The 15,689-nt window shown below is 38.5% G+C and overlaps 1 protein-coding gene across 7 annotated transcripts in view; it reads left to right on the top strand.

Moving 5' to 3' along the window:
• CCDC171 (coiled-coil domain containing 171) overlaps positions 1-15,689 on the top strand; it is a 358,505-nt gene that overhangs the window by 22,280 nt on the left and 320,536 nt on the right. For all 7 annotated transcript variants that reach the window (XM_079927995.1, XM_079927997.1, XM_079927993.1 and 4 more), the window contains one exon: positions 12,595-12,769. In XM_079927995.1, the coding sequence (XP_079784121.1) occupies positions 12,595-12,769 (175 nt within the window). The remainder of the gene's footprint in view (positions 1-12,594; positions 12,770-15,689) is intronic.

Below are 15,689 nucleotides of genomic sequence, written 5' to 3'. Positions count from 1 at the left end.
ATATACATGCTGTCTACAAGAGACCCACTTCAGACCTAGGGACACATACAGACTGAAAGTGAGGGGATGGAAAAATATATTCCATGCAAATGGAAATCAGAAGAAAGCTGGAGTAGCAGTTCTCATATCAGACAAAATAGAATTTAAAATAAAGACTATTACAAGAGACAAAGAAGGACACTACATAATGATCAAGGGAGCAATCCAAGAAGAAGATATAACAATTGTAAATATTTATGCACCCAACATAGGAGCGCCTCAATACATAAGGCAAATGCTAACAGCCATAAAATGGGAAATCGAGAGTAACACAGTCATAGTAGGGGACTTTAACACCCCACTTTCACCAATGGACAGATCATCCAAAATGAAAATAAATAAGGAAACACAAGCTTTAAATGACACATTACACAAGATGGACTTAGTTGATATTTATAGGACATTCCATCCAAAAACAACAGAATACACTTTCTTCTCAAGTGCTCATGGAACATTCTCCAGGATAGATCATATCTTGGGTCACAAATCAAGCCTTGGTAAATTTAAGAAAATTGAAATCATATCAAGTATCTTTTCTGACCACAATGCTATGAGACTACATATCAATTACAGGAAAAAAACTGTAAAACATACAAACACATGGAGGCTAAACAATACACTACTAAATAACCAAGAGATCACTGCAGAAATCAAAGAGGAAATCAAAAAATACCTAGAAACAAATGACAATGAAAACACCATGACCCAAAACCTATGGGATGCAGCAAAAGCAGTTCTAAGAGGGAAGTTTATAGCAATACAGTCCTATCTCAAGAAACAAGAAAAACCTCAAATAAACAACCTAACCTTACACCTAAAGCAATTAGAGAAAGAAGAACAAAAAAAACCCCAAAGTTAGTAGAAGGAAAGAAATCATAAAGATCAGGTCTGAAATAAATGAAGAAGAAATGAAGGAAACGATAGCAAAGATCAATAAAACTAAAACCTGGTTCTTTGAGAAGATAAGAATAATTGATTAAACCATTGGCCAGACTCCTAAAGAAAAAAAGGGAGAAGGCTCAAATCAATAGAATTAGAAATGGAAAAGGAGAAATAACAACTGACACTGTAGAAATACAAAGGATCATGAGAGATTACTATAAGTAACTATATGCCAGTAAAATGGACAACCTGGAAGAAATGGACAAATTCTTGGAAAAGCACAACATTCCAAGACTGAACCAGGAAGAAATAGAGAATATAAACAGACCAGTCACAAGCACTGAAATTGAAGCTGTGATTAAAAATCATCCAACAGGGCTTCCCTGGTGGTGCAGTGGTTGAGAGTACGCCTGCAGATGCAGGGGACACGGGCTCGTGCCCCGGTCCGGGAGGATCCCACATGCCGTGGCGCGGCTGGGCCCGTGAGCCCTGGCCGCTGGGCCTGTGCGTCTGGAGCCTGTGCTCCGCAAAGGGAGAGTCCACAACAGTGAGAGGCCCACGTACTGCAAAAAAAAAAAAAAAAAAAAAAAAAAAAATTATCCAACAAACAAGAGTCCAGTACCAGATGGCTTCACAGGTGAATTCTATCAAACATTGAGAGAAGAGCTAACACATATCCTTCTCAAACTCTTCCAAAATATAGCAGAGGGAGGAACACTCCCAAGCTCATTCTGCGAACCCACCATCACCCTGATACCAAAACCAGACAAAGATGTCACAGAAAAAGAAAACTACAGGCCAGTATCCCTGATGAACATAGATGCAAAAATCCTCAACAAACAGAATTCGGCAGCACATTAAAGGGATCATACACCACGATCAAGTGGGGTTTATCCTAGGAATGTAAGGATTCTTCAATATATGCAAAGCAATCAGTGTGATGCACCATATTAACAAACTGAAGGATAAAATCCATATGATCATTTCAATAGACACAAAAAAAGCTTTTGACAAAATTCAACACCCATTTATGATAAAAACCCTCCAGAAAGTAAGCATAGAGGGAACTTACCTCAACGTAATACAGGCCATTTATGACAAGCCCATAGCTACCATCGTTCTCAGTAGTGAAAAACTGAAACCATTGCCACTAAGATCAGGAACAAGTCAAGGTTGCCCACTCTCACCACTCTTACTCAACATAGTTTTGGAAGTTTAGCCACAGGAGTCAGAGAAGAAAAAGAAATAAAAGGAATCCAAATCAGAAAAGAAGAAGTAAAGCTGTCACTGTTTGCAGATGACATGATACTATACATATAGAATCCTAAAGATGCTACCAGAAAACTACTAGAGCTAATCAATAAATTTAGTAATGTAGCAGGATACAAAATTAATGCACACAAATCTCTTTCATTCTTATGCACTAATGATGACAAATCTGAAAGAGAAATTAAGGAAACACTCCCATTTACCACTGCAACAAAAAGAATAAATTACCTAGGAATAAACCTACCTGAGGAGACAAAAGACCTGTCTGCAGAAAACTGTAAGACACTGATGAAAGAAATTAAAGATGATATAAACAGATGGAGAGATATACCATGTTCTTGGATTGGAAGAATCAACATTGTGAAAATGACTATACTACCCAAAGCAATCTATAGGTTCAGTGCAATCCCTATCAAACTACCAATGGCATTTTTCACAGAACTAGAACAAAAGATTTCACAATTTGTATGGAAACACAAAAGACCCCGAATAGCCAAAGCAATCTTGAGAAAGAAAAATAGAGCTGGAGGAATCAGAATCCCAGACTTCAGACTATATTACAAAGCTGCAGTAATGAAGACAGTATATGGTACCGGTACAAAAACAGAAATATAGATCAATGAAACAGGATATAATGCCCAGAGATAAACCCATGCACATATGGTTACCTTATCTTTGATAAATGAGAGAAGAATATACAATGGAGAAAAGACAGCCTCTTCAATAAGTGGTGCTGGGAACACTGGACAGCTACATGTAAAAGAATGAAATTAGAACACTCCCTAAGACCATACAGAAAAATAAACTCAAAATGGATTAGAGACCTAAATGTAAGGCCAGACACTATAAAACTCTTAGAGGAAAACATAGCTAGAACACTCTGTGACATAAATCACAGGAAGATCCTTTTTGGCCAACCTCCTAGAGAAATGGTAATAAAAACAAAAAGAAACAAATGGGATGTAATGAAACTTAAAAGCTTTTGCACAACAAAGAAAACTAAACAAGACAAAAAGAACAACCCTCAGAATGGGAGAAAATATTTGCAAATGAAGCAACTGACAAAGGATTAATCTCCAAAATATACAAGCAGCTCATGCAGCTCAGTATTAATAAAACAAACAACCGAATCCAAAAATGGGCAGAAATCCCAAATAGATGTTTCTCCAGAGAAGATAAACAGATTGCCAACAAACACATGAAAGTATGATCAACATCACTAATCATTAGAGAAATGCAAATCAAAAGTACAATGAGATATCACCTCACACCGGTCAGAATGGCTATCATCAAAAAATCTACAAACAGTATATGCTGGAGAGGGTGTGGAGAAAGGGGAACCCTCTTGTACTGTTGGGGGGAATGTAGACTGATACAGCCACTATGGAGAACAGTATGGAGGTTCCTTAAAAAACTAAAAACAGGACTACCATATGACCCAGCAATCCCAGTACTGGGCATATACCCTGAGAAAACCATAATTCAAAAAGAGTCATGTACCACAATGTTCATTGCAGCACTGTTTACAATAGCCAGGATGTGGAAGCAACCTAAGTGTCCATCAACAGATGAATGGATAAAGAAGATATGGTACATATATACAATGGAATATTACTCTGCCATAAAAAGAAACAGCATTGAGTTATTTGCAGTGAGGTGGATGTACCTAGAGACTGTCCTACAGAGTGAAGTAAGTCAGAAAGAGAAAAACAAATACCGTATGCTGACGCATATATACGGAATCTTAAAAAAATAAAGTGGTTCTGAAGAACCTAGGGACAGGACAGGAATAAAGATGCAGATGTAGAGAATGGACTTGAGGACATGGAGAGGGGGAAGGGTAAGCTGGGACGAAGTGAGAGAGTGGCATGGACATATATACAGTACCAAATGTAAAATAGATAGCTAGTTGGAAGCAGCCGCATGGCACAGGGAGATCAGCTCCGTGATTTGTGACCACATAGAGGGGTGGGTTAGGGAGGGTGGGAAGGAGACGCAAGAGGGAGGAGAAATGGGGATAAATTTATATGTGTAGCTGATTTACTTTGTTATACAGCAGAAACTAACACAACATTGTTAAGCAATTATACTCCAATAAAGATGTTAAAAAAAAGACAAATACTGTATGATATCATTTATAGGTGGTATTTAAAAATTAAAGAAAACCCCAAGCTCATAGATACAGAGAATATATTGGTGGTTGTCAGAGGCAGGGGGTGGGTGGAGGTAGATGAAATGGGTGAAGGGGGTCAAAAGGTACACACTTCCAGTTATAAAATAAGTCCTGGGTATGTAATATACAGCGTGGCAACTATAGTTAATAATGTACTGTATTGCATTTTTGAAAGTTGCTAAGAGAGTAGATCTTAAAAGCTCTCATCACAAGAAAAAAATTATAACTATGTATGGTGATGGATGTTAACTAGAATTATGTGGTGATCATTTTGCAATATGTATAAATATTAAATCATTATGTTGTACACCTGAAACTAACATAATATGTCAATTATACCACAATAAAAAATAATAAAAATCTTTAAAATGACTTCTCTAGGAATTTCATTATTGTGGGTTCTTGGGCAACTTATGTCATTTTTCTGAGCCCCCGTTTTCTTTCCTAGGTATGGAAATAATAGGTTACTGTTGAGATTTATTAGTGGGCAGAGGGTATGGGGGAGAGGAGTTTCTTACAGACTCACAGCTTCCGAATGAAACTAAGTTGTACTAATGTGGGTGATTGAGATGGGAAAATGCCACAAGGTTTTCACTTTTGCGGTGGTTATTAAAATTATTTGAGCACAATAATACAGATGTGCAAAGTAGGACAAGAGGTCATGAAGCTATTCAGATATCTCATTGGCCCCGATAGTGACGATAGAGCAAGAAAATCTTTTAGAGCAATGAGGGTGGGAGAGAATAAGGAAAAGCAATGTAACTTTCTCTAGCCAAAAGTTACTGGATACCTAGGACGAAGCAGTAGGCTTTCTAGGGTTCAAGACCTAAAGGTGTTTGACTGATCCTGCCAGATTTCTTAGGAGTAGGGGTCTTAAGCAGGGGTCCTTACAAACTGAGAAATCAAGGAATCCATGTAGTTGGAAAGGGAGAAATTATATTTTTATTTTTATTAACCCCTAACTCATGTTAAGCATTTCCTTCAGTTATGAAGGGCTTGGCCCAGCCTGTCGTCCTTTTAAAAGCAAGCTATAGTAGGATTAGCAGTACTTTTGAATTTATCACCAATAGAAATTGCAGACACATACCATACTTCAGTTACTGCAAATATATTGAAATATTGTTTATACTTGTCATTACTTTGAAATGGTTATTAGACTTGTGAGTACAACTTGTTATTTAATGTGTTATTAAAGAAGTAACGTAGATTACAGCATCACAAATTGGTTGTTATATATTTATTTTTATACTTTGATTCTTTTTGTTATCTTGTGTATTTTATTTTATGCATGTAATTACATTATTTTGAAAAGGCTGTGCCAGATTGCCAAAGAGGGTCATGGTGTAAAAATGGTGAAAGACCTTTTAGAGGCTGAGACATGCTGTAGGAGGGCATCAGGGAAGACATGGAGGATGACACAGAGAGGAGGTTCTAAGACAACTGGTTGAGCATAAGACCTAAAAGAATGAAGACTTGTTTTGAAAAGGAGGGAGATACCATTTTGTTGCTGTTGCATGTTGTAGTGCATATGTTGAAGCTTAAATGAGAAAACAACCTCATGGTTGTTTTTCACAGCTAGAGGATATGTTTTTCACAGCTCTGTGGGTAGCTCTGGAAATCAAATAAGGCCCAGTAAGGCTAAAAGAGGGACATTAATAGACGGAATTGGTTGTACAGGTGATGAAAGACCTAGGAATTCAAACAGGGAATGATGAGGCCACCTAGAGATTAGTTACATCAGGAAGCCACCAGCACCTCTAGGCCAGAGGACCAATGGGAGGAGATGATGTTACCAGAGTCCAGAAGTTGGAGCTGTCTGGTGGGAGGGAGAACCATGGTAGGGGCTGTTCAGTCAGGTTGGGATGTTGGAATGAAGGATAGGCAGCTGGAACCTGAAAAGAGATGCAGCTACTGCCAGAGACACTGCTGGAAGTAGAGTCATTTAACAATGGAGCATGGGAATTACAGTTCCTATGATATAATAGAGTAGAGCAAAAGAAGGGGGTTCAGAAATGGATCAAATGGACAAATAATTGACACTCCACACTTTTTGCTCTTCAGCATTCATTATCACTCTTCTGCTCATGTGTAACTCCCATGCAGTAATATCTTGTTCCTGCGTAATCTTGCAAGGCAACTCAAATATCCTCTATACAAAGATGCTCTCACCCACTCCACAATGGGAGACACAAAGCCTTATTAGTCCATCGTTTCTATCTCACAGATGATATGTATCCTCACCATCAGAATCTTACAATTTTGTGTCTCATGAATTAAATTGAGACCAGTAGTACCAACATTCTTCATATAACGCCAGAGATGAGGAGCAAAGAAAAAAATCACTAATATATACATATAACAGATATGCAGAGCTACTGCAGTTCTTATTCTTAGAACTGGTCCTAGGGTTATAAGCTGATACTTTTGGGCCTCTCACTGCTGTGGCCTCTCCTGCTGCGGAGCACAGGCTCCGGACGCGCAGGCTCAGCGGCCATGGCTCATGGGCCCAGCCGCTCCACGGCATGTGGGATCTTCCCGGACCGGGGCACGAACCCCTGTCCCCTGTGTCGGCAGGCGGACTCCCAACCACTGCGCCACCAGGGAAGCCCTATAAGCTGATATTTTTCACTTCACTTCTGTCACAACTGATTCCTGTTCCCCTTACCCTCTGCCAGCATTTTCCTTGGTGGAGTGACCGCATTTCATTCTTGAAAAGTTTGATTCCTTAATGGTGCCACCTCTATTGGATCTCTGTAGATATGGATATACTGAGAATCATACCGTTGAATCCCCAGGTTTCCATGGTCTCCTCTGCCTCACTATCCCCTTGGTAATCAGGATCGGTCACCCCAGCCAGTCTTGGTAATCAAGACTCTGGTAACATCATCTTTCTTTGCCTTTTGTTTCACTGGCACAAGGAGCCCAAAACTAGCCTAGAGGTAGTCTCAGCTTCTGATATAATGGATTTAAAAAAATGTTTTTTACTGTGGTAAAAAATATATAACATTTACAATTTTAACCATTTTAAGTGAACAATTCAGTTATATTTATATTCACATGCCAGTATCTATTTTCAAAAATTTTTATCATCCCATACAGAAACTGTACCTGTTAAGCAATAACTCCCCCATCATCCTTCCCCTATCCCCACCCCCCGCTAACCTCTAATCTACTTTATATTTCTATGCATTTGCATATTCTAGATAGATACCTTATATAAGTGGCACCATAGAGTATTTGTCCTTTGTGTTTGTTTTGTTTCATTTGGCATAATGTTTCCAAAGTCAATCCATGTTGCAGTATGTATCAATGTGGGTCATTTTTGTGTCACCTGGTGGAAGTATTCACCCTTTGTAAATTAAGATCTCTTCTAAAATATCAAAGCCCAAAGTTACATGTTTGGGTGGGTGGGGGGGAACCCGGTGAGTGGATTGGTAGATGGTAAGGTTATTAGAGGCTGTGTTAATAGAGAGAGGCCACTTCCAGTTCCATCCTTTATTTCCTGGATCTGTGTATGCGGGATATAGTAAATGCTAGTCTCCGGTTCAGAGCTTGTACCTTGTGCATTGGGAAAGGCTCGGGGAAGTTTACAGTGTGTACTTGTGGTGGTGCCTCAAGGAGTCAGGGAGTCTGGGAACTGATGGGAGGATATAACTTCATGTTTTAGAGACTTAAGTAAGGATTCTGCTCACCAGACTTGGAGTTTTTCTGTTTTTTTGTCAGTTTGGTTTTTTTGGTTTTTTTGTTTTTGTTGCTGTTGTTTAGACCAAATAATGCTTTAGAATCGCTTCTCCAATATGGTGGCCATTAGCCACATGTATCTTTTGAGCACTTGAAATGTGACTAGTCTGAATTAAGATGTGATACAAATACACACTGGATTTCATAAACTTGGTACAAAAAGGTGTAAAATATCTTAAAAAAGTAAAATAGCTCACTAATAATTTTTCATGTTGATTTTATGTTGAAATAAAGAATCTTGGATATATTGGGTTAAATGTTAAAATTAATTTCACATATTTATTTTTACTTTTCAAAATATTGCTACTGGAAAATTTAAAATTACACAAAATTTAAAATTTCTTGCCTTATATATCTACTGCATAGCACTGCTTTAGAAGACTGCCCATCTCTTTAATTCCCAGGTACACAAGGATCAATTAGATATCACCACAAATACCTGGAGGTCAAATGCTATGATTACTGTTGTGCTCCAGCCATCCATTATAGAAACTGTGCTCACCTTGTCTCTGCTGGTTAATTGCTACCACTTGGCCTTTGCTACTCTGGAATTTCACCATTTTGATTGAGGTTGGCGAGTCCATCTCAATTATGACATATCCCACCATTATCTTTACCATCTACTATTATCTCTGGTATATAGAGGTTAGCCGCTAGAGCTTTCTAAGGGTGCTTTTGTTGGCCAGTGTATGTTAGAGCACTTTAATTAGGAAAATAATGTCCTTTGGGCTCTCAAAGAGGATGCAGTTGGCGAAAGGGGAGGTTTTGGTTTGCTCGTAAAAAAAGCACTCCCATCTTCTTTTATTTTATTTTATTTTTTAAATATTTATTTACTTATTTGGCTGCGCCGGGTCTTAATTGCAGCACACAGGATCTTCATTGCCGCATGGGGGGATCTTCATTGTGGCATGCGAAATCTTTTTTTAAAATTAATTAATTAATTTTTATTTTTGGCTGTGTTGGGTCTTCATTGCTGTGTGCGGACTTTCGCTAGTTGCGGTGAGCGGGGCCTACTCTTCGTTGCGGTGCGTGGGCTTCTCATTGTCGCGGCTTCTCTTGCTGCGGAGCTGGGCTCTAGGCACGCAGGCTTCAGTAGTTGTGGCACGTGGGCTCAGTAGTTGTGGCTCGTGGGCTCTAGAGCGCAGGCTCAGTAGTTGTGGCTCACGGGCTTAGTTGCTCTGCGGCATATGGGATCTTCCCGGGCCAGGGCTCGAACCCGTGTCCCCTGCATTGGCAGGCGGATTCTAAACCAATGCGCCACCAGGGAAACCCCCATGCGGGATCTTTAGTTGCGGCATGTGAGCTCTTTTAGTTGCAGCATGTGGGATCTAGTTCCCTGACCAGGGATTGAACCCAGGCCCCTTGCATTGGGAGCATAGAGTCTTAGCCACCGGACCACAAGGGAAGCCACCACTCCCATCTTCTTAAGTCTGCATATTATATCAGGAAAGTACTGGCATTTTGACTTTATTAAGTGATGCAGGCTGATGTTGAATTCAATTTACAGTCACCCATTCCAAGCAAACTGTTACAGCTAGCTTATTAAATCCAAATCAAGCCTATATATGTTCTGCGGGTTCCTTCTATTTCAAGATTAGCAAGATTTTGCAGTCCTTTTGCTATAGATGCTATCTTCTCCCAGAGAAGACTGCATTTCTCCACCTGTGGCTTACTGAGGTCTGGGTCTATCGATGGCAACAAAGAGGTGAAAGTGGGTCTTGCACATCTTGTTGCAAGACAGCTATTTCAGTTGTGGTCCTCACTAAGTCTTTAAGCAAGGGAAGGTCAAGTAGCTCAGACAGGGAGAAGAGGCTGCTGTTGTTGGGAGAAAGGGTGTTCAGAGGAGATTGGAAGTTTACAGTTTTCAGGATTGTCTAATTCCAAAAGTCCTCATCCATCTCCTTCCTTTCTACCTAATGCCCAGCTGATATATACCATCTTCACATTAGAAACTTGTTGAGGCTCTTTATTCAACTTGTATTTTAATTCTGCATTCCCCATAATTAGATTTCCCATCTGGTCTTTAGCCTTGTCTGCCATGGGGCTATGAGAAATAAGAGATTCTTTAAAGTCAACGTAGAAACTCTCTGGCTTTCTGACTGTCTTGAGCTGAGATTCTAGAACCCTGGGATTACCTTTTCTTTTTTGTAAATTCTCTAGCATAGTTAGATTTAGCCTTCCCATGCCATGGGTCTTGTAGTAAACAAAACTGCCATGTTGGTCAAGTGCAGTTGCTACTTCATTTCCCAAAGGCTTGAACTCAACTGGCACTTTATTTTAAACAATTGCACATGATAATGTAAATAATTGTGATCCCACTGGAGGCCATGGATCACTGCAAAAGTATCTCATTTCTACCTGCAAAAAGGTCTTCATTGTATTTAGGCTCATATAGGTTTACCACAAAATATCAGAAACCCATCTTGAGGCTATTTCTGATACCAAGAGTAATATCATTTGGTGTCCAAGTGGAATTGATTACACAAGTACCAGAAGAGGTAAAATAGGGGATGTTAAGGTAACCCAGAGGGTAGCAACATTAGGAAGTTGCTTTCATTCCTAAGGTTGAAAAAAGCTAGCTATCCAGAAGGATTTGCCGCCACAGGGAAGACAGATGCTGCTCAGGGTAGATCTAGAGAGGGACAAATACCCTGGCTTCTCCTTTCCTGTCCTCACATATACCACAAGTGCCTCTCATTGATCCAAACTCCCAAGAAGCCAGTGGGCAGGGAAGTCTGGCACATGTAGTTCCTAGAATATGGAGTAGAGCTGGAGAAGGATGGGGGAGGGGGTGTCTGAAGGCAAACAGGTAAATGACTGGCACAACTGGGGATGCCCAAATGTTACCAACTTTATTCCTGGGCAGGGAGGGATGGCGTGATTCTGAAATAAACGGAGTTATCTTGAAGATGTAATAAAGGTTTTATGTTTTTTTCCATTAACTTATTAAAAGATATTTGTAAATTCTTATGTTGTGAGTATAAGTGTGCTGAAGACATTTACTTTTCTAACATTTATAAAAATGGAAATTATTTTTTTTATATATGTTAAAAAGAGTGTAACTCCTGCTGCACTCTACATATTAACTGCTACTTACGGTAATTTCTGATGTTGCCCTTTAGAAATCCTTTTTGTCTTTTCTTATATGGTAATTGGACCATCTATTTCTAGCCTGATATAGTAGCTTGATGCTTTCCCGTATGATACCTTCCTAGCATTCTCTCTCATCCATCATTTCTTTCTCTCCCTCCAGCCAGAAGTAATTTTGCTTTTCTTTGAACTATCATAACTTTTTTACCTCTTTCGTAAAACTAATCCCTTATGACTTTCTATAGCATTTCATTACTTGAGATCAGGGGCTCTATAATGTTTGTTTTTATATCTTTCACTGTACTTGACAAGTAGCAAGTATTTAATATCATTTAATGAATCATTGATTAGATCATAGAATTTCAGAGTGGGAAGGGACTTTATAAATCATCTGGTTCTAACTCTCTGACCTGTCTCCTGTCACACTACTTCATGGAAGGATATTAGATAAATTAAATCTAGTTATTAACTATCTGGTTATCTAAATAGTAGATAAATTAGATATTTGTTCATTAAAATCCCTGTAAAACAGGCACTTTTATTACTTTATGCTCTATGAGTAATGTCATAATCCAGAGAAATAATATAGACAATATTTACCAAATTTTGATACTATTTGCTGCTTTTTTTAAGGCCTTAAAAATTATTTTAAAAATTATTTTTTTTAGTTTATTTTTTTGGCCGCACTGTGTGGCATGTGGGACATTAGCTCCCTGACCAGGGTTCGAACCTGTGCCCCCTGCATTGGGAGTGCGGAGTCTTAACCACTGGACTGCCAGGGAAGTCTACCATTTGCTTCTTGATTTCAATTAGGGTTTAGGAGTAGAGGAGAGAATGAATTTTTTTTTTTTTTTTCCGGTATGTGGGCCTCTCACTGTTGTGGCCTCTCCCGTTGCGGAACACAGGGTCCGGACGCGCAGGCTCAGCGGCTATGGCCCACGGGCCCAGCCGCTCTGCGGCATGTGGGATCTTTCCGGACCGGAGCACGAACCCATGTCCCCTGCCTCGGCAGGCAGACTCTCAACCACTGCGCCACGAGGGAAGCTCAAGAATGAATTTTTAAGTTCTTACTTTATGTCATGCATTTTTTTCACTTCTTAGGTATGACTTTTTCTGATTAAAACCTGTGATTTCTCTTTACTTTTAATAAGACGTGCATATAAGAATTAAAAATTTTTTTTCTCTAGTGGATTCTCTAAAATAAGAAAATTAATGAATGTTGTTTGCTGAGTAAGGCTAGTGCTTCTTTTCCAGTCTTTCAGAAAGTATAAATGTGTAAATTCTTGTCTTATAAATATTATAGAAACAAATTTCTCTAAGAAAATTGTTTGGGTGCATGATCTCATAATCTTGGAGACATATTTTTATATTGGTTCATGATATCAGAAGTCTGTTTTTAGCTGGCAAGCTACGAGAGCCAGATTGCCAAGCTACGATCCGAGGTTGAAAAAGGAGAGGCATTGCGACAAAGTCTGGAATATGACCTGGCTGTTGCTAGAAAGGAAGCTGGACTCGGAAGGCGGGCTGCTGAAGAAAGATTAGCGGAGGCACATAGGATCCAAGAAAAACTCTGTGGTAAAACTATTTCTATTTCTTTCCATGTTTGTAACGTCATTGTATATCATTGCTCCCTGTTGTGTATGCATTCCATATAGGATCAGAGGTAGGGTTTTGATTTCTTTGACTGGCCTTTGATGGACAGACTTTGCTGTGTGTGTATGTCTTCTGGCAATTATGTGAACATTCATTTACTTTACCTTACATTATTTTTTTTGTACAAGTATAGAAAAATGGTTTGAAAATTCTGTTAATCACTTTTTAGAGCACTTGTTTCATGAATAATCAGCAGAATCATATAGAGATTTAAAAAAAATTCATAGGCCTTCTATCACATGTAATCTGAAACAGAATCTCTAGCTTGAGAAAATCTGTATGTTCAAGAAGCACTGCAGGTGATTTGTTGATTAGCTAGGTTTAGGAACCACAGAGTATAATATATATAAAGAAGTGTGCCTAGATAAGTGGATGACTTATAACCAGCACCTGGGTCATGAAATGGAAAATTACCAGAAGTCCTCCACATAGATAACTGCTATCCTGATTTTTAATAGTAATAATTAATTTTGCCCCTTTTTCGTACTTTATATGAAAGGAATCATATAGTATGTACTCTTTTGTATCTGGCTTCTTTTCTTCAACTTTGTGCTTGCGAGTTCATTCCTATTGTCATATGAACTTCATATTGATGTTTAGTATTATATAGTGTGAACATACCACACTTATATTCATCCATTTCTATTGGTAGTGGGTAGTGTCTGGTTTTTGTTTATTAAGAATAGTGTTGCCCTGAACATTCTTATACTCAGCAGGTTTTAATGAAGAGAACACTGAACGTGAATTCTGAAGATTTAGATTTAGGTCCTGATTCTGCCACTTACTGATACTTGAACCTAGGTTGTATTAAGGATGAAATGAGAAAATAAAAGTGCTTTGTTAACTGCATGGGGCCAAGCGAATGTCCCGTTATAATATTATAAAGGTTACGATCCCTAGTCTTGGCCTGGCCATTGGTCAAAAATACTTTTGATTACCTTTGGCATTTAATTACTAAACTACTATCTGGAACTTAGGATTATAAGACTTGAAAGGCACTAGATGTACAAGTTAATGACTTTTATTTAATTATGAGGAAGTTGAAGTCCAGGGAAGATGGGAAGTTACTTGCCCAAAGTCAAATGATTTCAAGACACTTTACAGAGGAACATAGAAGAATGGCCGTTAATCACATGAAAAATGCTTACCTTCATTTGTCATCAGAGAAATGCAAACTAAAACCACAGTGACTGTCACTGCATACCCATCTGATGGCTCTCATTGAAAGGACTGTCAATACCAAATGTTAGTTAGGATGTAGAGGAACTGGAACTCTTATACTTTGTTAGTGAGAAGGTGAAATGGTACAAATACTTTGGAAAAAAACTTGGCAATTTCTTTTAAAATAAACATATATTTATCCAGTGACCCAGAAGTTTCACTCTTTGGTAGTTTCTCTGAGAAACATTTGTCCACAAAAGACTTGTATAAGAATTTCATAGCAGGTCTATTCATGGCAGCCCCAAATTGGAGAGAAACCCCAAATGTCCATTGACAGAAGAATGAAGAAACAATTTTTGTATATTCACTCAATGAAATATTACTAAGCAATAAAAATGAACCAAACTACTGATACATTCAATAACATGAGTGAATCTCAAAAACATTATGCTGAGTGAAACTTTACACAGAAGAGGACTTCCTGTATGATTCCATTATATGAAATTCTAGGACAGAAAAAACTAGTCGTTGGTGAAAAAAAAATCAAACAGCGGTTACGTCTAGGATGGGTTGGTAGTGAGGACTAACTAGGAAAAGTAGGGGGAAACTTTTCTGATTGAAGGAAATTTTCTGTATTTTGATAGGGGTTTTGGTTACATGAGTATATGCATTTGTCAAGTCTCTTTGAATGGAGCACTTAAGATTTGTCCATTTCACTATATGTAAATTTTACCTGCAAAAAAAAATTGAATTCTATATTATTGATATGAATGCTTAATTATTCAGCAGTGAAATGTACTTTTATTTGCAACTTGTTTTGAAATGCATAAAAAAGTATGGTCTGATGGATGAAAAAAATGAGTGGATGCATGGATAGATGGATGAATGTGTGGTAAAGAAAATACATACGGCAAAATGTTAACAATCATAGAGTCTAGTCTGGGGTTTACAGGTGTTCATTTTACAATACTTTAAACTTTATATATATGATAAAATATTGAGAGTAGAATAAAAAACAACCTGATGGAGTTATGGGATATTAAAAGAGATAATCTCATAATGATTGAGAGAGGAGACAAGATAACAGAGAAAATTTTCGAAGCTGGAAAATGAATGGATGAGGGATAACTGACTTAGCAGACCTGAGACGTCAGAATCCTAAGCCAGGGGTTGGGAAAGCTGGCACACAACTTGCTAGATAATCAAAGGCTTATGAACTGGAAGCACCAGCTACCTTTGGAATTAGGAATTGGAATAGCAGAAGTAAAATAAAGAGGGTTAGATGAAATCTGTTTGCTCTAGAGGCACTTAGGTTCTTAGATCCCCTTCCCAAGAGTATGATATTCTGGGATTGCTCCCACTTCCTAGTGTAATTCGGGAGGCTTAATATCTGGAGATGATAAAATACAGGGTCTCCAGACTGGCAAAAACAGGAAGATAACATACTCAATGTTAAATATTGACGAACTATTCCTTCCAGCTTCCTTTTTCTATTGAGTTTCCCAAAAGCTAGCACTGAGATTTCTACACTTCACGTGGGAGCTTGGAAAACTCTTCCATGGGTCATCTGACCAAGCCAAGAGGAAAAACCTAATGATGCTGATGTTGGGGATTTCCTAATAAATGGCCTACTTTTATCAGACCACAGTTATCAAGTTTCATCCTGAAGCTCAGAATCTAG

The sequence above is a fragment of the Stenella coeruleoalba genome (assembly GCF_951394435.1).
Source record: "Stenella coeruleoalba genome assembly, chromosome: 7".
In the NCBI taxonomy this organism is placed as follows: Eukaryota; Metazoa; Chordata; class Mammalia; order Artiodactyla; family Delphinidae; genus Stenella; species Stenella coeruleoalba.
The sequence above is the reverse complement of the archived record's forward strand: the minus strand, read 5'-3'. Positions and strand labels throughout refer to the sequence as shown.